This window comes from Oenanthe melanoleuca, chromosome 1A, assembly GCF_029582105.1.
Source record: "Oenanthe melanoleuca isolate GR-GAL-2019-014 chromosome 1A, OMel1.0, whole genome shotgun sequence".
NCBI lineage: Eukaryota > Metazoa > Chordata > Aves > Passeriformes > Muscicapidae > Oenanthe > Oenanthe melanoleuca.
Genome location: NC_079334.1, coordinates 41085075 through 41110634, shown reverse-complemented (window position 1 = coordinate 41110634; position 25560 = coordinate 41085075). Strand labels below are relative to the sequence as shown.

The following is a 25560-nucleotide window of genomic DNA, read 5'->3' as shown; positions in this document are numbered from 1 at the left end:
CAGAATATTTAATGCATGCCTGTAGTAATTATCAATATCAATATCACTATATAATGGCTGTTAAAAGCATAAAACTAAGAAAATAAAAATTGATAGAATTCATAAAAACCATTATGATAATTTAAATCCTTATTATCAGTGTTTACTTATGTCTTAGTGTAGAATAATGAACCTTTAATTGCAGGCAAGCAATTTTATGTAGGAATAAATCAGAACTTGGGCACTTGTGATAGCATTTATCCAACAATGCCCTTGATTTTGGCACTCATTCAGCATTCTCTATATTAAGTCTTAATGCAAAACATCTGAAGCACACTGTTAGGTACAACTCATAGAATGAAATGTTCCCCATTCTCTCCCCTTTTTTTCCCTTTCAACTCACATAGCCCTTATTTTTACAGAATGGCTTCACTTTTTTGATCTTCAAACTAAGGAAAAAATGGAGCCAAACAAAATAAAACACACATGCAGCAAGCACAGTTGATTTCTGAGGCTGGAAGGGTGAAATGCAGAATGACTTCTTGTTCCAGGAATGTTTTGCTAAGCATGGAGAAATATTGTTTTCTAAAGGAAATACACATATTAAATATTCTTAGCAGTGTCATATAAAAAGACTGATGACTGTATTTTAAAAGTAGGAAATCTTAATATTAGTCCAGAGTAAGAAGTATCTATGTTAATTTATTCTAGTTTCAGTGCATATTAAACAGAATTAAACCCCCATCCTTGTGTAAACACTCTGACTCCTGATTGTCTCAGGCAGCTCTAGCCAGAGGTCCATAGCCAGCAAACTGCCCTTCACACGCTACCAGAGGCTGGCTCAAGCACCCAATGTGGTCTGGGCTGCAGCCTGAGGTGCTTTCTTACCATTTAAAGGCAGATTTTCTGATACTTGCAATTCCCTGTGCTTTCATGGGAGATATTCTCCCCAGCGAGCAGGGTGCTGCTGGGCAGATCTGGGTATAGGGAGCAAGGTCTACTGCAGCTAAGTTAAAATCTCTTCCAGAATTACTAATGTTTGCCTGATTTAGAAGATGGAAAACCATAAGGTAAATAGCAAGGCTATTGGTGTTACAAAGTCAAGGGAAGAGAATTATAGGGTGGCGTTCCAAAAAATACCAGCCTGAAGAGAATGAAGTCCTTACTTTCTGTATGAGCCTGAAAAATAAATAAGAGGAAAATTAGGCAATGTTATCTAAAATAATTTCTGATGGCTGAAATTTTAAAATGTCCAGAATCCCGAACTCAGCTATCAAGCCACCATCCCAACATCCAAAAATCTATGCAGACTTTGCAAATAAACTGCAAAGGCTCTGATAAGAATTTAGTACCAAAGACAGGAACAAGATCTGTCTACTTTTCTCATCTGCCTCAGCTACTTATCTAGTTACCTACAATGCCTTATTATGTATATATGTATACAAATATATATATATATAACACAAATAAAACTGGAGAAGTTATAGGGAACTTAAATCACAGGTCACAGGTTGGTAATGGGGAGTACTAGACAGTCTAATATTAGTGCAGGCTGAGGCTGATGAGTTCTGCCTGAGCTGCAGCCCATAATGAATGTAAGAGTATGAAGAACATAAATTCATTATTAGGTTGGTAGGCATTTTTGTTTGTCTGTTTGTTTTAAACACTATTTTCAATAGCCTGGAAGGTCCATATTCTTTCTTGTCATAGACAGCTTTGGAAATCTGACACAAAGGATAAAGTACAGGAGAAGAAAAGATTGATATAGACTGAGTGGCATTTAGTTTTCACTTCTCTGAAGTAGCCTATTGCTCTTAAGGAGGTTATAACCCTTTCTGAGTCCACAGACAAAACCATTTAAATCCACCATGGTTAGAATATGCTCTATGAGATGGGCTGAAGCCAATAATGGGTTGAGGTCCAGTTTGAGCCTACAAGTACCCTGAAAATTGCAATATTTATTCAGAAAAATTCAAAAGAAAAATAATACTACTTTTTATTTTAAACAATTAGACGGTTTCAAAATTGACCACAAGGTTACAGCAATGTCAAGGAAGGGTTAAATAAGCTCAGAATTAAATAATAGAACACAAGTTAAACACCCTGTCTGGCTAAATTGCCACAGACTGCACCATGTGATTATGCAGAAAGCACTAAATTACTGGAGTCTCCATCTACAACGTAGGGAAAAAAGGAATTTACCTAGTGATAAGTTAAAATTGTTCCTAGTTATGATTCTCTGGGTTGAGATCAGTACAACACTTCATTGCAATCAACCTGCCTTGGCTTGCTGGAGAACAAAATGCAACCAGATTCAGAAGAAAAGGAGATGACCTCATGAACTTGAATACCTGCCCTACCTTGTGGCTGTCATTAATTCATGGTTGTTGACCAAAGGGATCATAAAACTTTTGTTGCAATTAATGACTTACAGCAAATTTTAAAATCCAGAGATATATCTGTTAAATTAATCAGCAACTGTTACCTTGCCCCTGTTTATTCAGGTTTTATTTATTGTGAAATATGAGATGACATATTCCACTTGTCACTGTGGAAATATTTATATACTGAGTGGAAAGTAAATAAAATATCTAAAACATAGTTAACTTATAATTATTACTAAATATTGAATAAAATAAATGTTTTGGATCTTGAAGCTGAAAAAGCTGATTCAGACACTGAGTTTGAGAAGAGTTAAACATTCCATTTATATGTGGAGTTCAGATTCTAGTTTGCAGTTCAAAAATATCTGGGAAAGCAGATATATGATTAACACTTTCTTAGGGCATGGGAGAGTACAAATAATATAAACTTGGGAAATATAATAAAGTAGCATTAAGTATATACATTAAAAGTAAAGGAAATTACAAGCTGACATCAAAGGGACTAAGGATATTTCAAGGAAGCTGCAATTTCCAGTACAGAAAAAAATTACATAAAATGCATAAGAAATGGAAATTATCTAAAACCTGAGTCTACATATGCAAAATTTTACCCAATATATATTGATTTTTGACACCATTGATTTCTGATTTTATCAGTGATAAAAAACTGCACTTTGATGACATTTAAAATTACAGAAAAGTAGATCAGTTGAAATAGCTTCAAAGAGATTTCTACTACATGTAAGCCAATATCTAATGTCGATTAAAGCAGTGAAACTTATAAAATGTTTTCAGATAAAAAAAATTATTTTTCTTAATTAAAAATTAAATTATTTTTTATTCTTTAACATAAAAGGTGTCCAAAATTTTCTGCATATAGCTGCTGCTTTGAGTAAATCATAGAATTGCAGAATCATAGAATCAGAAATTGGTTTGGGTTGTAAGGGACCTTTAGAGGATCTTAAATTTTAGCCACATGGCCTTTTTGCAGAAGGAGAGAAAACTGAGTGGAAAAATTCAAGCTATCAATTTCACTGTAGACGAGGTAGCAGAGACAGCATATTTTTAAGTGCCAGAAAAATACCATGAATTGCACCCACACATTTTTCATTTTGTTCAAAACATATAAAGAGTAAGCTGAGGCCTGCCTCCAGAAGACCTTGGAAATATAATTGAGCATATTATCTTGAGTCTACCTGTGTGTTAAGTAACTGATTGAACAAATAGTACACTATTGTGTTGCCACTTACAGACAGGTTTGAAATACTGTATATACTGAAATATATATATACTGAAATACTGTCTCTCTACATAGATGTTGAGAGGGAAGGAGCTAGGCCTAGATTACCCTAAAAGACATCTACTCTTGCCTTGAAGTCTACTTAGAAATGTCTAAACTTAATGACAAGTTTTGGAAAAACTCAGCTATCTATAACTTTGCAGAAGAAATCAAGTATTGAGGATCTTTGTGTCATCACACATGACTTTCAGGTATCATGGGCTGAACATTAGAACTTTTCCTTTTCCTGGTCTCTCCTTTGTCTTGAGTGGAGCCATATTGCTTGTTAAACTCATAGGCTTCCCAGAAAACATGGGGAGAGCAAGGGTGCACAGGACAACTTTGCTGCTGTGGGGGACAGAGAACCTGCCTTGACTCAAGCTTCCATTCTCATGACTTGTTTTTTACTTTAGCTGCTGATGGGTAAATGCAGAATGCAGAAATGGTGATGGGAGGAATTCAAAGTCTGCTCCTGTCATAATCAACTGCTGAACTGCACAATCATATGTCCTTTAGGTCCCTTGTTTGTGGTAAATCTCAGGTTTAGAGAGAGGCATCAGCTCCTCACATGTCTCTAATGCTTAGCTAAATATCACCTTGCCCCTACGTCAAGCAGTCCTGTATCACTCAGATACTGAAACATGCACCTATCTTATGCACACATTTAAGAGGATAATTTAACATAATTTTGCAAACAAACACTAGACCAAGAAAAGCTCTTTAATCTTGGGAGGTCAGGTAGAAAATTAATTTCAGATGTGCCTGGTTTGTTCCACAAGGGCTTGTTTCCTTGATCTAGGAAGACAGTGAACATAGATTTCTGTGCCTTCTCATATGCAGTCTCATCCAGCTTGCTTACACAGGAACAGTTATACTTCCAGAGATCCAAATTGAAATGCAGGGAAATCAGTTGGTTTAATAAAAGCCTTCTGGGTAATCCATGTTAAAAATGCAGTGAGTTTGGTGCAAATAGTGGAAATCAGCCTGGATATCCTGTATTCCTACCACGTTTTTTGTAAAACCATTCCAACATCTCCTAGTTCAAACTGTCAGATAACATTCAGCACTCAGTATTTTTCCTCCAGAATGTTGTTATACTACTCAAATGGTGAGGCAAAAGGTGTTAGTTTAAAAAGCTAAAGGCAGGCAGAAAGAGGACAGGTTCATATTCAGGCACAGCTACCACCGTGGGGAGGCAGCTCCTTGACACAGACTGCAGCTCCCATCCACACTGCCCTGCACAGCTCGGGGCTCTCCTCTCTGGGAGGGCATGTCTGGCTCTCTGCAGGTTTCCATCACTGCAGCTGGTGATCCTACCTTGCTTGTAATTCCTGCAAGATACATCTTTTTACAAGGTATTTTGAAGCACTTCTCTAGCACCAGTAACATTATCAGAGATAATAGATTCCCTTTTCTTTTTAGACATATTTGCAAACTATTTTTTAAAAATACTGAAACCATTGGATTGCTAAAACATTTAGAAAATGAGTTATTTTTTTAGATAAAGGAGATAACATATGCACCCAGCAGGGCAGATGGCAGGAAACTTGGACCTTGATGTAAATTTTGAAGTTAAGAAACTAGGTGGAGCTTCAGTTTCTCCCTTTTAGGGTTCACCTACAATAGAAAGATAGCATTTTACAAAATACGAACCTCTCATCTGAGTTCAGATGGTACCAAAGGTGGGGTAAGAGGAGGAAACCCCTGAGTGAAATACAAGCTTTAGTAAAGAATGGGCAGGTGCTGCTGGTGAACAAAATGAAGATGGAGGATGATAGTCAGAGATGTTGTAAAACTATGGGAAAGGAGTCAGGAGTTTCACATTAGAAATAAAGTTCATTTAACATCTGACCAAAACACACTCTGCATGTTTGATGCAGAAATGTTTGTCATGCAAATTGCAGGTCTTGAAAATCTTCAGAATTTAGTGCAAATCTAACAAATGTTTTCCCACATTTAAGTAGTCTATTTTAAAGACAAGACCAATCCTGGTGTTCCTTTGCCACTGGTTTTAATACATGGCTGTGTTGGAGAGGCTATGCATATGCCATGTAGAGGAACTGCTGTGCCTGGCAAAAGCAGATTGGCATAGAGAAGTGTGATCTGGCAAAGAGCAGATCCTTTGCTAATGAATCAGCACAAGCAGTTCAGTTTGGACAGAAACAAACTATAAAATGCCAGCTCAGCAGGAACCCTTCCTCGAATACATCAAAGCTGTTCCTTTCTACATGGCACAGCTGCCTTCTTTCCAAGAATTTCTAGGCCAGTATTCTTGTTTTCAAGTAGTTTTTAAAAGCGTATAACTCCCACCCTGCCCCAAATGTCCACAAACTAGTAAAAAGTGGTGTAAAAATTAAAAGCATTAAAATATTAAAATCATCAATCATGCAAAGCATGAGCATAACTGGTTACAGTCCCCCCTTGCTTATGTGATGATTATATCTTAAGAAAACATATCGCTGGTTTTCTGAAGAAGTAGATATTTTGCACATTATTTATCTGATTATTTAATGGTTTTCTTTTGTAATGTTTGATTTCCTCTATAACTAAGAACTAAAATACTAATGTTTGCATGAATTAGATTTCATCTAGTTTCACAATTTCACTTGCATCAGTAACTGTGGGATAGTTTTGCCTATTTCAGCAGACTGTGATAGAACAATCAGGAGCAATATCAGAAGTAACACAATAGCTGACTTATCTTACAGCATTTCTGAGGCTATGGATTCTGTAAAATAATAAGAAAACAGCAGGTCAATGTGTTACTAATTGTAATAATGTGGTTGTGGTGTTGTGGCTTCACCTATCTCCTTCCCAACACTTCCCAGTTTGTTTCACACTGTTAAGACAAATGGCACTGGCTACCTGTTGTAAAAAGGGCAGAAATGATGCATTGTGATGCAAATATCAGGCTTACGGGAAGGGCTCACAGGTTGCTTGTGTCGGTGCAGAAGGAGGAGATGACAGATTTGAGCAGTGTTTCTGCTAAGCCAGGCTGGGTTTCCTTCTAAATTTCTCAGCAGTTTTGGTCCTGTGTCTAAACTTCAGCAGAATTTACGTGTACTGGGTTAGACTCAGGCATTGCACGGGTTAGAGATCTTCTGCAAAGTGGTTTTTAAAAATAATAACTGTGTGTTGGTAAAAAGTTGGAAGGGAAACTTGAACATGTCCACAAGTGGGATGAGGTAGATGCAGCTGATAAGGTCAGCAGTGTGCAATGGTTTTCTGGTTTTGCTGTTGATGTGCAATAGTACAAGGAAAATGGTCTCACCAGAGACAGGGCAGTGGGTGCCATACTTGGGGCCCCTGCTGAGAGCTCAGTGAAAAAGTAGAAGTTCTCTGGCTGCCTCGTGAGTGTTCAGGCATCCAAGACTGCTGCTATTGCAGCAGCCTGCCTCTAAGATCTGCTGCACTCTAAGATCAGAGCACCACCTGTGGCTTGTATGGAATATTACAGAGGACACATCACTCCTATTTGAAAGAGGAATCTTCTCTTGGGAACAAACCAGCTCTTGCTATTTCTGGGTAAGCAAAGCAAGCCGTTTGGGAGGTGGGAAGGACTTGTCCTGATGTCACAGCTGGATCTGCTGAGACCATCTCTTGTTGTGCTAGAAAGAACCAAAGTACAGCCTGACAGATGTCCTAGAATGTATATGAGTATATGGAGTAAAGCAGAAAAACAGGATGGAAGCTGTGAGACAGAATTCTGTGAGGTACTGAGGACACACAAGGAGAGGAATTTTTTTTTAAAGGTATTCAGTACAATATGCAGCAGTTAGGCAGAGGTGCATGTTCAGATACTGAATTAGAGGCATTAAAGAACACAGAATTCAGCAGGAAATGAAGTAAATAATAAGCACATAAAAATACACAGGGTAGAAAGTACATTGAAAATATCCTCTCCCGGGGTGTGCTCGTGATTTTCTACCTAAAATTCAGCACCTACACCTTTTTTGAGAGCATTTAGGCTCCAAAAATGAAGAGAGCCTCCATGAAGTAATTTCTCAAACTCACCTTGCTTGACAAAACCAAGCTTCCTTCAAATTCAACTAAGTCCAAGTATTGATGGAGGTGGAGGTTGTTTTTTTGATATAATGACTTTATAAGAAGGGAGAAGTTCAAGTTCAGATCCCTACTTAGCCAGTTCTCTATTGAGTTTTGGTCAGTTCAGATCTCAGTCCTCTGCTGCCCAAAGGCTCTTCTGAAGTTTGGGTATAAAACATAGCAAAAGGAATGGAAGGCAGGGAGGATGTTGAAGCACAGAATGCTTTTTCATGAGTCTAGGAGCAGAGGAATAAGAGGGTCATGAGGGACCTGGAGGCTGTATCTCAAGTGTTTGACTTGGAACTATTGCAAAATCACTCTTTAGAGCTGGAGCTGTAACATTCACACTCTCCCTTTCTTAAAATAGGCATTTAGAGTAAATCTTTAAGACCTTCCATGCATTCATTCTCCAAATACAAAGATAGGGACAACAATTCTGCCTTCTCACATCCAGTATGTGCAACTAAATTTTTTAATGTGTATGAGTCTCTCAGATATGATTCTGAATTTTTTCATTAGGAGGAAAAGAGTCAATCTCTCTTTAGATAAGGCTTTGAATAAGTGGGCAGCTAGTAAGGAAAAAGTGGAATATTTAAGAACTGCTCGTGATTTTGCAGCAAGCTATTATTAAAAGAAAGTATAACTGATAATACTGTGACAAAGAGTGTGAAATTATAAAAGTCTTTAATAGATAGAACACACAATTCTTTTTAGCAACAATTCTTTTTAGCACTTTATCTCTCTAAACGGATGAATGAACTAAAGTCTGCTTTTCTGAGAGGGCTGATTAAAGAATCCCCTGTTGGAATATGTTCCACTGTTGATAATTAAAAGTAGTCAAATGTCCTGAAAATAAAAAAAAAATATCAGTGTTCTTATTTTAAAAGGATGGTTGGCACAATCCTGTCAACATTCTTTCCTGATAACCTCCTTTGGGCACTGGAATCATCTGTCCAGGAAGGTGGTGGAGTCACCATGCCTGGGGGAGTTTAAAGAAAGACTGAACGTGGCACTCAGTGCCATGGTTTAGTTGATAAAGTGATGTTAAGCCATAGGTTAGATTTGATGATCTCAAAGGTCTTTTCCAACTTAGTTAACTCTGTGATTCTTTTCTGTAAAGTGAAAAGCAAGAAATTGTGGTATCCCTGCAGGCAGATAGAGGTTGCATCTTTTTCTGTACAAAGCCATGCCTTTGTGTGACTACACATGCCTGCATTCTCATATTCACTCACTCTGCCCACTGGCATAGAGTTATGCGTCACATAAATATTTAATCTGCTTTATACTGGAGTGGTCACATAAGAGGTAATATTTAAGGACATAGAAGGTCTTGTGACAGATGGGATCACAGATAAGGAATAAAAGCACACAAAGGAGCTACTGAATGGTCAGAAGCTCTTTTAAAGGAAATGTAAGACAGCATTGCTGAGAGAACCACCTACTTCTAATTCACTCAGCATTTCATGAATGGCCTTGTTTATAGAAGTGCTTGAAAAAATTTAACCTGCCTCACTTGTTTGCACACAAATTACTGCTCTACCTTCATAACACCTCTGCTTTTTGAAAGCTGCCTTTAGCTCCCTGTACACTTCTGTATATCAATTACTTTTTAGTAGCCCAGAACAGTTTCAGGAGACAAACAGTGAACCGAAAATGTGTGCGCTCATTACATTAGGTGATTCTCTTGTTCCATTCCACCAGGATGAACTTCTTGGCATATTTGTGTTAATTTATATTCATTCACTGGAAACCGTCAGCAACATCTGATAGACTTTGGAGTCTCTTCATCTGACTGTCCCTGTGGGCACGAGGGGCCCAGAAACATCTGTCCTCTCCTCCCTGGGAGGATTCAGAGGAAGGGACATGAGGAGGAAGTGCTCTGCAGGGTCTAGATTCTGGCTGCTGCTTGCTCTCATGTGAAATGACCAAAGGGACCAAAATCACACGGGACACAAAGCCAACCCTACTTAAATAATAAGCAACTCTGCCCCTGGTTAAATACCCCCCTCCTCCCTATCAAGCCACAGATAATTTGTTTGTAGTTTTCTTGTTCCCTCAGTGCATGAATGAGGTACATTTCTGGTGAGAAAGGTCTGACTGAAGCTCTGTCCATATGTGATAGTAAAGACGCTGATGGATGGCAAAAAGAAATTACTTGGATATCAATATATGCTGCAAGTTAGAACCTTCTGCATGCTATGCCTTTGTATTGTTGTCCTCAAGGTCTCCCAAATTCCTAGACATTCTTCAGTGGCTAAAATCCTCTCTTGAAGTTTTTGTTAATACTTTTAATATCAGAAGTCTAGATGTGGGACATTTATGATAGAGCATGTGATTTAACTTCACTTGTGGAGCTGCCAAAATTTCTTCATCTTCACCGTGTAACAGAGCTCATACCATCCCTTGGGGTAATGCAGAAGAGCATCTGTTGTGCATAAAGAAAGTGCTGAAAATAGTAGAAAAATTCAGTCTTTTGTGCTTTGGAGAAGAGCCAGTCACCACTTCAGATGAGAGAAGACACCCTGAGGAGAGCAGTTCACAGGTGAAGGCAGGAGAGGACTGTGATCCTCTGCTGGAGAATCCTGCAAAGAAAAGATGATGCAACTAATTTCAAAGGACAATTTCTTTGTTGTTATAGAAATGGAGATAAAAACATTGTTATTTCACAGGAGAATCAATTTAATTTCCTATTTTTTTGCCGAATTCATTAAAAGCCTGCAGCCCTTCTCAGGTATCACAGTTTTGCTGATTTTGTGTGAAAAATTAAGCTTCTAGCCTGACAGTGTCAACTAGTGGAAGCAGTAGTTATTTTCTTTTCCCCTCTTCTGAGAACTGTCTTCCATTTTGTTTGTCTTGTTTTTTCCACTTTCTCCCTCAACAATTTTTCCACCATATAATTCTGATTTGACATATCTGTGCTGACAGAGAAGCTAAGATTGATGACCTCTTATGTTCTTCTGGTCAGAGAAGATGAATCAAACTAAATTGTTTTACCAGTTCATAATAGGGGTTGTTTAAAAATTTTTTTTCTTTTTTAATTAACAGAGCAAAGAAGTTCAGGGAGCAAAGAATGACAGGGAAGGCAGTTGCATGAAATATGGTGGTGGCTGCTGAAAAATAAAGGTAGCTATGGGCAACGTGCCAGACTGAGACTTAGCTCTTAGCTCAGGAGGAACTATCTGACTTTTTAAAGTTCATAATGTAGCCAGCTGTCAATTTGCTTTTGTAATGAGAACTAATATGATTTTAAATAGCCAAGCTATTTTTACTGTTATAATTGATCCTGGGTATATTTCTTGTCCTCTTCCACAGAATGTCAGTTAGGGAACATGTGATCCTTGGAGACCAAACTATAGTTGTAGATAATAAATCCATTAAGCCTGTCAGTTTTTGGTTTTTTTTTTTTGTTTTGATGGAACATGCTTCAGAAAACTAGGAAAAACCCATCACAAAATAAACCCATATATTTGCTGCTATTTTTGACTAGTATTTTTCCTGTTTTTGAAAGATTCCTGTTAGAAGCAGCCTTATCAGGAATGATTTACTGCAGACATCAGATTGCTGCAGGATTTGAGAGATCCCACAGCAGGTAAAAGAAAGAGCAATCCCAGGCTCTATTATAGGTATTGAATAGGTTCTTCCATCTCTAATGACAATGGTCAAAACCGAGAAGAATTCACTGTGCTCCATGCAGGCAGAAAACACTTATGCAATCTCTAAAACATTTTAAATGTTTTTTTTTTTCTTCTTTTTCAAGAGGTGAGTCTCCAGGGATTGGGAGGCAATGTGTTAGTGAATGCTGCATGTCCCCCAGAAGGAATCCATCAAAAATTAACCTCAAAGTGGTGGTGACTAGGCAGAGAGGATTCTGTTCTCCTATTCCCACATCTCCACATAGTTCAGCATGCAGGTGCACACGGTTTGTGTGCACTTGCACAGCTAAATTGTGCTTTATTTCCAGGAAAATCACCAGTGGTTTGTAGGTCTTGTTTCACAGACAGGGAGTCTTCTACAGCTGGCTGCAGAAGATGTGTTCTTACACCTATTTCACTCACTTGTCCCATTCTGTTCTACCCCAAATCAAGGCTGAACTGCAGCCCCACCTGCCAACTGCAACAAGAGGCCTCTGGTTCTCCCTTCTTCACCTTCAGGCCTACTTCTTATTCTTTAGATGCCTCTTGAGCTTTTGTGTTTGCCCTTTACCAAACTATTTCTTCTAAAGACACTTCTTAGAAAAAAGTCAATTTTTAGGGAGGTGTATGGAATTAGAGGTCTTCTTCACAGTTGAAGCAAAAAAAACCTATCCACAGACACATGCTCCTTTAACAGCTACAGGAGTTAAGAGGCCTTATGTAGAAGTGATACACAAAATTTATTAAGTGTCTTTAAATATAGATTTATTTGTGTTTCCAAGCAGAAGTTTTGATGAGTTGCTTCAACGTCTACTCATATACATATATGCATTTTGAGGATGGTAAAGCAGGGTCTGATTAAATTCCATGCATAGTCTGTGATTTCAAGTTCTGGATTAATGCTGACATCTGCTGTTGATTCTTGCTAAATACATGCAACACAGTACAGGGCATTGCTGCCTGTGTGCTTTGTGCTGACTCAGTTTCATGTTTTATTTCTTACAAGGTAACACAGATAGAAATAAAAAAAGTACAGAAAAACCTCCATGGGTCAATAACTATCCGTATGAGTTTTGAGGCATGAAATTAGGACCAGATAACAAAGATTAAACTGAATTTTGGTCCTTTTACATGGCTGACAATGCTTCTAATGAGGAAAGGGCTTGAGAAGGTAATCTAAGGAGGGAAGATGTCTATGTACAGGATGGATATTTAGCCTGGGAAGTTCTTGGTGCGGGAATCCCTTTTCTGTTACAATTTCTGTTACCACTCCTCTGTTAGTCTTTCTACAGGAGCCCTTAAAACCCTGAGGTCTTAATCCACAGCTGGAATAGCCAGCTCCTACTGCAGGGGAAAGGATTATGACAGCAGTGCAAGAACCCTGTGTCATCCTCCCTTCTAACATCAACCAAAACAATTGTGGGGGGCAAAACAGTTTTTGAGATTCATAATGAGAATTTCTCAATTATAAAAGACATCAAGGAGAGTTTAAGGATGGGAGGTTTGGTGGAAATCCCAGATTTATCACATTACTGCAACAAAAAGCCACTTCATGTTTCTGCTCTCCAATGCAAGAAAATCCTTCACTTAAAGAAAATGACCCCATGTATTGCTCCAAATACAGCCATGGTAGCTGTCAATTGCATTCCTTGCACAAGGCATTAAAATTAAGTACATAAACATTCACAGTTTTAGGATTTGTTTACTGTGATTAATATCATGATTTGTTTACATATGATTAATATCACTTTTTTACTGTGATTAGTATAATTTTTTTTTTTTCAGGGGGAAACAAAATTTTCAGGCTACTTTTAAAATCAGAAGTGCTTTAAAATAGCATTTAAATAATTTTTATCTGTGTTGTGGCATTTCAGTCCATTATAGTTTCCCTTTTCCAAATATTTTTTTCTTGTAAAATGCCTCATTCCCCTTCCCATAAATCTGGGATCTAAGTTTTTCAAAGGTTTGCAATTGAACTGGGAGAATTAGCAAAAGAGTGCTTCCCAAAACTAATGATGTCATTGCTGAGGGTAAGGTTTCTGTAGTCTCTGGTCCTATTAGTGGTTTTAATATAAAAGAGAATAGAATTATATTAGATACAAGAAAGGAATTCTTTGCTATGAGGGTGATGAGACACTGGACCTGATTGCCTAGAGACTCTGTGGATTTGAATTGTGAGTTTTAACCCCTAATTTTTTGCCCCTCCCCTCTGGGTTGTATCTCTGTAGCACTTTCGCTTCACCACGTTATTGTTTTAACCCAAAATTCCCATGAAAAAATGAACAAAAATATAAAAAGGAAGGAGAACAATATGCTGCTCTCACCCCTGATTTTCAGTACTTTAAAAACTGCAGTCATTCAGAGGCAGATGTTGCTCCTTGAAAAGCACTTTTGATTTTCTCAGCTTTGTGTTTGTGTTTAGAAATTTTTTCCTGTAAAACTGTTCTTCCCAATCTGAAATAAATTATGGAAGATTGATCCAATAGCAGGAGCATTGTTCAGATTGGAGATCACTTTGCTGTCTTTTTCTTAGATTACTCTGTGATGCTGCAGCTAAAACCAGTTTCTGAGAATATAACTTGTTTCATATCCACTGTTCAAAAGGTTGATTAAAAGTACATTCATCTTAAAGACAAATTATTTATGTCATATTTTCTTTAGTTACAGACGAAGGAATACATAGGAAATCCCTTTTCCATGTTGTTACAAATATGCTCCTTTATGACAGAGTAGCTCAACACAGAATGGCCAAGTTTCATACTCATTCCATAGAATGGGTTAAAACCATGTATTATCAGAGACTGAGCCGGGTCACTGCAGATTCCGGCCTTGACCAGGGTTGTTTTTATCCCCTTGACAATTTTAGTGTTTCCATTAAAACCAGAACTGAGCCACGCTCTTTCCTATACTTATCCTTTTCCTTCTCATTCCCTCGTTCTTTCCTGCACTCCTCCTTTTCCTTCTTTCTCATCTCCTTGTTCTTTACTGCACTCCTCCTTTTCCATCTTTCTCGTTCCCTTGTTCTTTCCTGCACTCATCCTTTTCCATCTTTCTCGTTCCCTCGTTCTTTCCTGCACTCATTCTTTTCCTTCTTTCTCATTCCCTCATTCTTTTCTGCACTCCTCCTTTTCCCTTCTTTTCGTTCCCTCGTTCCTTCCTGCACTCCTCATTTTCGGTCTTTCTCATTCCCTCGTTCATTCCTGCACTCCTCCTTTTTTTCTGTCTCGTTCCCTCATTTATTCCTACACTCCTCCTTTTTGGTCTTTCTCATTTCCTCATTCATTCCTGCACTCCTCCTTTTTTTCTGTCTCGTTCCCTCATTCATTCCTGCACTCCTCTTTTTTGTTCTGTCTCATTCCCTCGTTCTTTCATTCTCTCTTTCTTTTCCCTTTTTTCTCATTCCTCTGTTCTTTCATTCTCTCTTTTCATTTCTTTCTCGTTCCCTCATTCTTTCCTGCACTCCTCCTTTTCCCTTCTTTCTCCTTCTCTCGTTCTTTGCTGCACTCCTCCTTTTCCCTTCATTCTTGTTTCCTCATTTCTTCCTGCACTCCTCCTTTTCCTTTCTTTCTCATTCTCTTATTCCTCCTCTCTTTCTCTTCCTTTTTTCTCGTTCCCTCATTCCTATTCCTTTTCTATTTCTTTTTTTTCTTGTTCCCTCATTCCTTCTTTTTCTTTCTTTCTTTCTTTCTTTCTTTCTTTCTTTCTTTCTTTCTTTCTTTCTTTCTTTCTTTCTTTCTTTCTTTCTTTCTTTCTTTCTTTCTTTCTTTCTTTCTTTCTTTCTTTCTTTCTTTCTTTCTTTCTTTCTTTCTTTCTTTCTTTCTTTTCACTTTCTTCCTCGTACCCTCGTTCTTTTTCTCCTCCTTTTCTTTTCTTTCTCCTTCTCTCGTTCTTTCACTCCTCCTTTTCCTTTCTTTCTCATTCCCTTATCTTTTCCCTCTTTTCTTTTCTTTCTCGTTCCCTCATTCCTTCACTCTTTCTTTTCCTTTCTTTCTCATTCCGTTGTTCCTTCTGTATTTCTTTACCTTTCTCACTTTGTCATTCTTTCATTCTCTCTTTCTTTTCCTTTCTTTCTTGTTCCCTCGTTCTTTCATTCTCTCTTTCTTTTTTCCTTCTTTCTCATTTCTTCGTTCTTTCATTCTCTCTTTTCCTTTCTTTCTTTCATTCTTTCAGTTTTCCTTTTCTTTTCTTTCTTGTTCCCTCATTCTTTCACTCTTTCTTTTTCTTTCTTTCTTGTTCCTTCATTCTTTCAGTCTTTCTTTTACTTTCTTTTTCTTTCTCGTTCTTTCACTCTTTTTCTTTTTTCTCTTTCTTTCATTCTTTCTTTTTCTTTCTTTTCCTTTCTCGTTCTTTTGTTTTCTTTCTTTTTTTTCTTTCTCGTTCTTTCTCCTTCTTTCTTTCTCTCTCTTGTTCCCTCTTTCATACTTTCACTCTTTCTTTTTCTTTCTTTCTCGTTCTTTCATTCTTTCATTTTCTTTCTTTTTCTTTACAGCCATTTCTAAAACTGTGGTTCTGGTTTGGAGTATATGGAGGTGGGACTCTGGCTTGCCGCAGCACTGTGATGTTTGAATGGAAGTCCCTTTTGGGTACCTCTCCCACAAAGACTGGAATTTCCTTTGTTTTGTGCTCCTCAGTAATCCATGAATTTGAGCTCAGACTTGTGAGTTCCCTGGATGTTTGTCTCCTTCTGCAATACCCTGCTGTGTGACCCCTTCCACGGCACTCAAGGTATTTTCTGAAGGCTGGCAGCTTGGCCAGCCTGTATCCTAGCCCATCACTATGCTCTGCATGTTTACTTCTATCCTTTTTTTTTCATTTGGATGTATTTCACACATTATTCAGTTGATTGCCTCAATATAACTTTATCTCAGTTTTGCTGTATTTGTTCCCAGTCTTGGTTTTTTCCCTTTCTTCAAATTGTTTGTATTATTCTCTCTGTGTAGTTTACAGAGCCATGCAAGCCTTTCCTTGCACTGCCAAATGGGAAATCTAGGCCTCATGCAGACATGAGGTGCTTTTGGAATACCTAATAATTATTTTTAATCTAGAGATACTATTTGCTTTATTGTCTTGATGCAGGAATGTTAACTTAGTTTTTAGATTACTAAAAGCAAAGAAAGTTGCATTCCCAGTCTAGCCTAAAGTGTTCAGTCACCAATTTATAATTTAAATTAACCCTTTCTTTCTTGTACTTTAAGCACAACCTCAACGTTTGCTTCAGCCAAATACTTCAGCACTGGAAATGAGTGAGGAAGAAAGTGGCAGAATCCAAAATGGCCATGTGGGTCTGAGTAATGGAAGTGGAATTCACAATGGGGTCAAGCATATGCCTGCAGACAACAGAAAGCTTTCATCTCCTGTTTCAGAAAAAATGTACAGAAAAATTCAGTCCACCTTGTCTGTCAACAGCAATAGCAGCAAGAAGAGTAAAATAAGCTCTGTGTTTTCTCAAAAGCAAGGTACTTCACCAAAAGGTAAGCTGATATTCTTTTTAAAAAACCCAAACTAAATAAAGACGAACCAAACCTCAGTAAAAATTATACAATCAACTGAAAATAATTGAAGAATGTGACATCATATGGTCAAATGTGTATTTTTCAATAATGCATTTTGAAGAGAGATGTATTTTCAGTATGGTTTATATTGGTTTTTTTTGCACAGAACTCTTGAATGGTAATTCACATGTTTTTTTGTCAAGACTTGGTGGAAAACAAGGCCTGTACAGAAAAAGGGTCTTCCAAAAGCATCTCTTTTATAAGGACCTAGTCTAGCTAGCACTGAACTTGTCTCAGTATTTGCAGTGGTGAGCAGTGGCAATGGAGGCTTCGTATTCTAAGGAAGTCTTAGGTATTGGAAATTAGCAGATTTCTTAGTATATCTGTGTGTTTGAAATTATCATTTTACTCTGGAAGTGTCCAAGACAAGGCTGGCTGGGGCTTTCAGAAATGTAGTCTAGTGGAAGGAAGGTGTCTCTGCCATGGCAGGGGTTTGGACTAGATGATATTCACAGGTCCCTTGCAACCCAAAACATTCCTTGATTCTGTGATTCTTCAAAAACTTCTGGTGACTGGATCAAGTGAGTAACATTTCTTCAGGAAAAAGGATAGCAACAGGTTACAACACTGAAAAAAACCCAGGTCACAAATTCAAGATAAAGCCAACATTTTAATCCCAGGAAAGCCAATCCAATATGCTGTAAGACCAGGATTTGTATTTAGTTTCTCAAGAGAGTGAATCTATTAACTTACTGTGATTAAAAGACAGTAACATGCTTGTTTTGCCTATGAATTAAATAAGAAGTCTCAAATACAGTCAAAAATTGTTATTATTATGTAAAAATAGTAATAGGGAAATTTAGAGAAGTCACTGAAGTCCTATGAGATGTGCTTTACATCAGAAATTACAATTAGAAAGAAATAGGTGGGAGGTGATGCTAATAGTTTTGAACTGAAAGAGATCTGGGCCTTTAAATTAAAATCCCAGTGAATGCAAAGAGTCTCTCAGAAGTCACTGTTGTTTCCATTAACCCAAGGCTGGGGCTGGCACAATGCAGGCTCTCCACAGCCCTGAGACCACGTTTCCGTCTGCCCTCGGGCGGTCTGCACCCAGTGTGATGTGGGGAGCGCAGTCACCAGCTTTGCTGATGAGGGTTTCCCGGGGCATGGAAGGCCACAGTGCACCCAGGCTCCGTGCCTGGGTCATCTCAAGGGTGGTGTGAGTGTGCAAGCAAGGGGAGGAAGCAGATCCTTGCCTTGCTCTCCACCAGCAGCACTCCCTGTGTACGGGAGGTAGTTGCTTCTGTTACACAAACACACTGTTCTCTCCTGAAGGGAGAAGGACTGTAGGAAATAGTTATTTCATTAAGACATTTGTATTGCATTTTAATTATGTGCAGCTTCAGCAAGTTGCATGAGTTGCTTTACATTTAATGATATTGTGTTATTTACCCCACGGAACTGAGAAAGCTACTGACAACACAAGGGCATTACAAATCACACCTAAGTGGTCAGGGATATTTTCTGTCTCATGTACTAGAGAGTCTTTGCTGAACCAAAAAACTCTGATTTCTTTTCATAAACCTTTTAATTAAAGATCCCCTGTCATGCCTGCAAATATTTTTCTCATTTAGCACTCAAAACTTTATACTTTCTGCAAGTTAATTTTTTTGAGATCAAATTCACCTTTTGCTGGATTTGGTTCTCCCAAGGATCTTGGATATGACTACATTATTGTGACATGGCTGTGGAGAATGGTGCTCTCTAACTGCTAACTTTGCCATGACTGAATCCTCAAAATGGGACTTAATATTTATGGTCCATTAGAGTATTTGGTAAAGACCTGGAGAGGATGCAAAGTATTTCAAGAACAGAGATAATCAATGACATTAATCTGCTTTGATGGCTCTGCATTGAAAAGAAGCCAGAGACAGGGAACACAATGAAGGCTTCAGTAGTGCAATTATTTGATGCAATTGTATTGAAGTGTGAGGTGGCCACAGTACTAAGCTGTGAACCAACTAATAAAATAATTTTTATCACTTCTTTTAAACGTTAGTTGGACTTTAAATCTCATGAGTTTAACAGGATTTGATTAAAAAAGATATTCCTGAAATTGTTGACTTGCAGTGCTTGTAACTAGTCTCATCTGCATAAATCACAGAGTCACAGAATATTCTGAGTTGGAAGACACCCTCAAGGACCATCAAGTCCAATTCTTTAGTGAATGGACCATGGCCATGACCTTGGCATTATTACCACTGTGCTCTAACCAACTGAACTAATCCATCCATAAGGCTGGGTTTCCTACAAGAAGGGTCTCCTACAACCATGTTCCCAGCGATCAGGAGTACTCAAGGACTGCTTCCTTCTAGGAATGTTGCAAGATCTTCAGTGGAGCATGGATTATTTTAAGCTCTACGTTGACATACCCTAGTATGTCAGGCAGATTGCCATTACCCTGATTTAGACAGCTGGTTAATTCTTCTCTCTTCCTCTGGTCTCCCATTTTTACTAACAGAGCCACACATGCAATGGCCTTGCCTTTCCACAGACTGAGGAGATGATCCTTATTAATAATAATGAGGGGTTACTGAGAGGAGCAATGTGCAGGGGGAGTACTGCAGTGAGGAAGGGAACAATCTGTTCTGCTTCTGCTCCTTTAGGGCAAGCAGTAATGGGTAAGTACTGCTACAATAAAGATACGTTAGGCATTTGACACAAAAACCCTGCTTCAGAAGGGCAAGGACAGAGAAGTCCTGGAACAGATGGCCTTGAGATGGTGTCACCTATGGAAGACTGAAACCAAGTTATACAAATACTGTCAGGACTGACGTGGACAGTGTTTGTCTTGCTCAGTGATAGGCAAGTGCTTGGAATTTACAACCTTCCTGGCTCCTCCCCATGTAGATACTACTTTGCCACACTGACCTTACCTTTAGGTAGAGAAACTGCCATTACTTCTACACTAAGTTTAACACCTCTGTGTTACTGAGATGAATCTGGCAGTCAGGAACTCCTAGTGGATGTCAACCAACACTTGCTCACCTGCCCTGTGTCTCTGTGCACTCTGTGCAGTGCCACAGCTGCAGGTTGGCTGTTGGATGCACCACACCTAGCAATCCTCTCCTCTCTGCAGCAAAGAGTCTTTCAACATGCTGCAACAGCATAAAAGCAGGAGGAGCTGAACTATAAGTAGGAGGCAGGAAGAATCACTAGTTAGGAAGCCAGTCTGCAGCCTGTGTAATCTTAGTTAAACTGCTGTGTTGTTTTAAACATAATGCTTTACAAAATCTCTCCTTTGCTCTCATAAACTCTCCTTTGTTGTTCCTGCAGCTCCTATTGCAACAATTCTCTGCTGTGCCAGTGTAGTCCTGTAGTAACCAAGAGCAAAAGGCAGCATCTGTGGGTATACTACATCTCTGCTCCATCCTACTATAATAAGAAACATTCTAATACTGTGAATAGCTGCTCCCTCCCTTTTTGTGTTTGCTCACCTAAGTAGTGGCTTTTAGCATATATATCAAACTAAGCAAACAAAAGCACACAATAAATGTGGTCTACCTATGATATAGTTTCTTCCTGCATTTTTGAGTTTGAAAATTAACAGTGAGACGCCAGGAAGGAGTATGAATATACAGACAAGAAAGACTTCCACTGAATTATGCAAGCTACTTAGCACCTAGTCACTGCATTTTTCAAAGGGCCTATTAAAATACTGCAGAAGTGGTAGAATATACCCAGAATGGGAGAGGGGCTTCATATGTATAGTTTAGCAATGGTGTATAATGGGTATAATATTTGCAACAGCTGTTAGGTGCTCTGAAGCTACAGTACATTTATGGAATTTTCCATTGAGCTCTAAATATTCAGGTCACATACACAGTTAAATTTCCAGCAGTGGCAGTACAGGTAAAAGCACTCCAACCGTATGCCATAATTGTGCTCTATTTAGAGAGTGCAGCAACTCAGGCATTTTCACAGCAGTTGTCTTAGATACGGTGTACATTCTGTTTTATAAATGCCAATTCATTAGCCCATGTAACACGTAGCATGCTGCTCTGTATTAAAAAAAAAAAAAAAAAGGAGAGCACTGTGTTTCAGTGAGGAAAAAAAAGACAGAAAAATGCTATTACTTCGAAGAAGGGAAAGGAAAATGGTGAGGAGTGCCAAATTCAGGTTTTTTTTTTTTTTTTATACAAAGATCTGTGGAATATCAAAGTCCATTTTGTAAGAGGTTTCTAAAAAGTGGCAGTAATTTGAGTATCCATAAATTAATAGTAAGAAGACTTAATTGATAGGAAATTTCCACTTCAAGATATTGAATTCCACCACAGAGTGTATCAGTGACAGAACATGGTTTTAAAACACAGTGAACAAGAATATGTGTTTTGCATATTATTTTTGTAGTGATGCTACACTAGGTACGATTCCAGGCTCCAAGAAAGACAGCAACACTATTTTAATGCTTCATGCTGAGAGTTTTTTTACATTCTGCAAATACTAAGCCAGCAAGTCTGACCAAAACCAGGCAGTAAAAATAAAGAAAAATCATTCTATTACTGAATGAATTAAAAAAAAACACAAAGAAGAAAACACTGGGGCTAAAAATCATATTTAACTCACTACTCTGAAGTGGAGAGAATGGCAGGTTCATCTGTGGTACTGCTGGTTTTGAGACAAGCAGCACAGCTGTGTGAGATCAGGTATTCATGAAAAGTAGGTCAGCACAGTCAATCCGATTGAGTTCCCAGTCTTGCCAGACTTATGAATAAAATATTTTGTACCTTTTTCTACAACTGTGCTTCAACTTGAACAGCAGATATATCAACCTATTTTAAGATTTGTTATGATTGCAGAATATCTCTATGACCTAAATGTGGACCATTAAGGTGTATTTTTAAGTCACCTTTTTGTGGCCTTTCTTTTTAATTCCGTGCGCGTCAGAGCAAGGTGGTGAAATGTCTCCACCTTTCACCTTTTCTGCACTAGAAGCCCGAAGAAAACAGAGACATTTTGCCCTGTTCTTATCCCTTGTTGTCTTTTGCCCCAAAGTAGCTGGGTGATGTGTCCCATCCAGAAGTTTAGACAGGCATCATCTAAGGAAGCCTCAAGGGAGGCTATGCAGAGGTGACACCTGGGATCAAGAGCAGAACTATAACATACCCACAACTCTTGGCTGCTGAATATGTTTTCTAGAAAAAACAAAACCTGTTATAAAACAATATTGATGGCTCTGGCAGGTGTGGCAAAGGAGCTTTAAAATGTTACTGCACTGTTGCCCATGTTTTTTCTCTCTGGGAGTCTATGGTGCCTTTGCCACAGCTGGGAGAAAAGAACTCCTGATTCATGCCCCCCATTTCAGCCCCCATCAGGTACACAGACACTTGTTTCCTCCAGTCTGGTTGGCTTTGTGTCCAGCCAGCTGGACAGGGAAATGGGAGCTGGTGTGCTAACTTTGCCTTGCTTTCCTTGATGGAAACAAGGCTGGGTGATGCCTGGAAGCCCTGGCCTGGGTCATGCCAGGACATGGGATTGGCAGAAGGGGCCAGGACTCCACAAAGCTGCTTGAGGGAAAACACAGCTGCTGTGTGGGCTCCCTTCCACACCTCCACATGTCAGGTTGTTGGCTGCCACAGCTCATATTTCTTCTTCTGCACACACCTGGCCCGTCTTTCTGGCAGGGGAATAAGAAAGGAGAATTATGCAGCACCTGAAAGGGGGCAAAAACCAATTATCCAGCAGCTCTCAGAACTTGTGATGTTTGTACCCTCAACATTCAGATATACTGAATTGTCAGCCTCATTAGAAGGAGATGTTTCTTCCAGAGAGCCCAATCCCCAAGAAAATGGTATTATGAAGCAACTACAGTAACTTTTTCTTGGTTTCAAGACACAGTGAATGCTTGTCATCCTGACAGGATTTTGACTGTTAAGGGGAATCATCAGGTTCTTTTCACACAGTGGAGAACACAAAACTTCCATGGAATAACATCCAACCCCTGTTGGAGGTCTCCTGCCATACACACCCTCCCAGAAGGTCCAGAAACAAGCATGAATTTGCAGGCTGGTTGAAACTATCTCATTTTGTTAGAAGAGACAAACAAATATTCACCTCAGGAAATATCATAGAACCATGAAATGGTTTGGGCTGGAAGGGACCCTAAAAATCATCTAGTTCCAACACCAAGGACACCTTCCACCACACCAGGTTTCTCAGAGCTCCACACAGCATTGTCTTGAACACCTCCAGGGATGGAACATCTGCAGATACTGTTCCATATCTGAACAGTAAATTCCATAACTAAATAGATTTAAACAGTTCCTGACCTGTCCCTAAGCCTTTGACTAAGAAGGACAGTACCATGTCATATTTCTGGATCTCCTGGGCAGACAGCTCTTGTTCTTTGCTGTCATGCATTGCTTTGGGCTTATTATAGAAATAAGGGTGCCATAAGTTCAGGGAAAAACTGTATGCATACAAATTTGCAATTATGGAATAACAGTAAGATGTTTTTATTGGGTTCATGCAATGTCTTGTAACAGTGTTGCTGAAAACAAACACAAAAAGTGATTTTTCTTCATCTGTCTTAACAAAATTGCAGACACATTTGAATTTGGAGACTTTTTGATTTATGAATGATGAATTTGAAATAGGCATTAGAAGTTGCAAACAGGGCTTGATCATCCATCAAAAACAGACAAACCTGATGGGCTAGGAAGGCTGCTGATTTAATCAGGGTTGTGTTTGTCTGCTTTTTCTAGCTATTTCTTTCTGTGGCCAGTCTCTTCTATTTTCAGCAATTTGTGCAGTTTCTCTTGTACTTGAGACAGGGAGAAACAATTTCTGCAAAATCAGTGAAAGAAGCCACAAGCCAGCTTGCACTGACTCCTTTGATTTAATTTTGCCATCTTCCTCTTGTGTCTGCAACACAAAATAAAAAACATTTAAAATTGAGCTGTCCAAGTACACTGTGGCAGCATGTGGGCCACCTGATCAGTTATCTCTCAGGCCCTGGCACATAAGCTTCTGTGTTAATAATCTTTGGGACTGTGTGTGAGTTGATTTCAGCATGCAAAGCTGATGGAAAAATAAAAACCTTCAGTTAATTTTTTTTTTTTTTTAATTTTGGCACCATTTTTCCCCCCCAGAAGAAGATTATAGAAATAATTCATCACAAGAGTACAGACAAAAATTCGAATACTGTCTCCCTTTAAGCAGCTGAAAAACTGTATGGAACAAACTTTCATATCCTTCTAAGCCAACTCTCTCTAATCTTTCAAATCCAGTTCAATCTTATTACCAACTCACTTGGCAGAATTAATAGACTAAAATGGGCACTTTGCCATTTTTTAAATAACACCCAGTTTCTATTATGCCAATTCAATTAAAATTATTTCTTTATAAAACTTAATTAATCAATCAATTAATTAATAGCAGCAAAAAGACCAATTAAGATACAGTTGACTATGTTACAGCCTAAAGATATAATTATCTTATAAACATGAGACAAGGATGCTAAACACCTGTATTTATGCTGTGACAGATTCAGATCTCCACAGCATGCAGGAAATGAGCAACCAAACTCATCGTGATCTATTTGAAATGAAGGCTGATTCATTTTCACGTTGAAATACTTGAAGTAAACAATGTTAAGTGGAAATCTCTTAGTTCTGATTTGGATAAAACACCATGTAACCTCTTTGCCTGCTCAGCCTGGAATGCCAAATAAGTTATAGCTTTCATAATTAGCACAACCGCCAAAATAAATTGGTTATCTACGGCTAAACCACTGTTATTCTCAACACAGTTTCTCATAGAATTGATTGGGCCACACTGGGAGGGATACCATGTGTAACTGTTGTGCTAATAATGTCCTGGTGACCAGAGTTCAGAACAAAGATTTAATTATGGTTTGTACTTACCTGCTGTCCTGGAACCTCTTTACACCAAAAATACTGTTACCATGCATGGGGATGTAAAGAACACTCTGATTATCTGTATGAAGGTAACAGGATTTCTGTGGACTTTTCAAAATCTAGTAGACTTAATTATTCAAACTGGGACACGACCACTACAAGTTAAACAAAGGCAGCATTCTCAAGTGCTTCTAATATTATACTAATCAGAATTCCAGATGTATTTACCTAAAAATACATTAACACTAAAACACACTGCAGATGGGTCAAGACTAAGTGACTCATGGTGTTAAAGGATGCAATCACTGCACTGAAGAAGTAAGAAAAATTCATTGGTGAAACTAGCCTTGAGATTTGATGTCCTTTATCACAAAAACAAAACAAAACAAAACACCTAAATCAAAACAAAAAAATCCCAACAAAAAACAACAAATTATTTTACTGGAAAGCTGGTTGTGTACCTGTCCTTCCTGCTCTTTTGTAAAAACTTTATTGTTACTAGACTTAGCACAAGTTCCCAGTGATCTTATGAGGAAACTCTGTCTCATCTAGAAACAAGTTATACTTGGTCAGAAGAGATAAGTCAGACTCCTTTGTTTTTTATTGAGGTATCCTCAGTTCCTGCTTGCTGTGTGGCTCTTCTTATGAGAAAAACCAAATAGGTTTGTGGTTTCCATTGGATCAGTCCTGCAATGCTTAAAATATAAGCTTTTATTATGTACAGATGGCTAAACTTATAGGACAACTATCATTCCTATGTCCTGTGAAATGGTAATGGTCTGGCATGGTGACCAGGAATTCTGAGGAAACAGCCTAAGTGGATCTACATTC

General features: G+C 38.5%; 1 protein-coding gene across 3 annotated transcripts in view; it reads left to right on the top strand.

The window, feature by feature from the left end:
* The window catches only part of LOC130248239 (myoD family inhibitor domain-containing protein-like), a 66330-nt gene that overhangs the window by 14989 nt on the left and 25781 nt on the right, over positions 1–25560 (top strand). For all 3 annotated transcript variants that reach the window (XR_008839618.1, XR_008839619.1, XM_056481843.1), the window contains exons 2-3: positions 15808–16043; positions 16514–16789. Coding sequence is in view for 1 of the 3 variants with exons in the window: in XM_056481843.1 (XP_056337818.1) it covers positions 15989–16043; positions 16514–16789 (331 nt within the window). In the remaining 2 variants the exon portion in view is untranslated. The remainder of the gene's footprint in view (positions 1–15807; positions 16044–16513; positions 16790–25560) is intronic.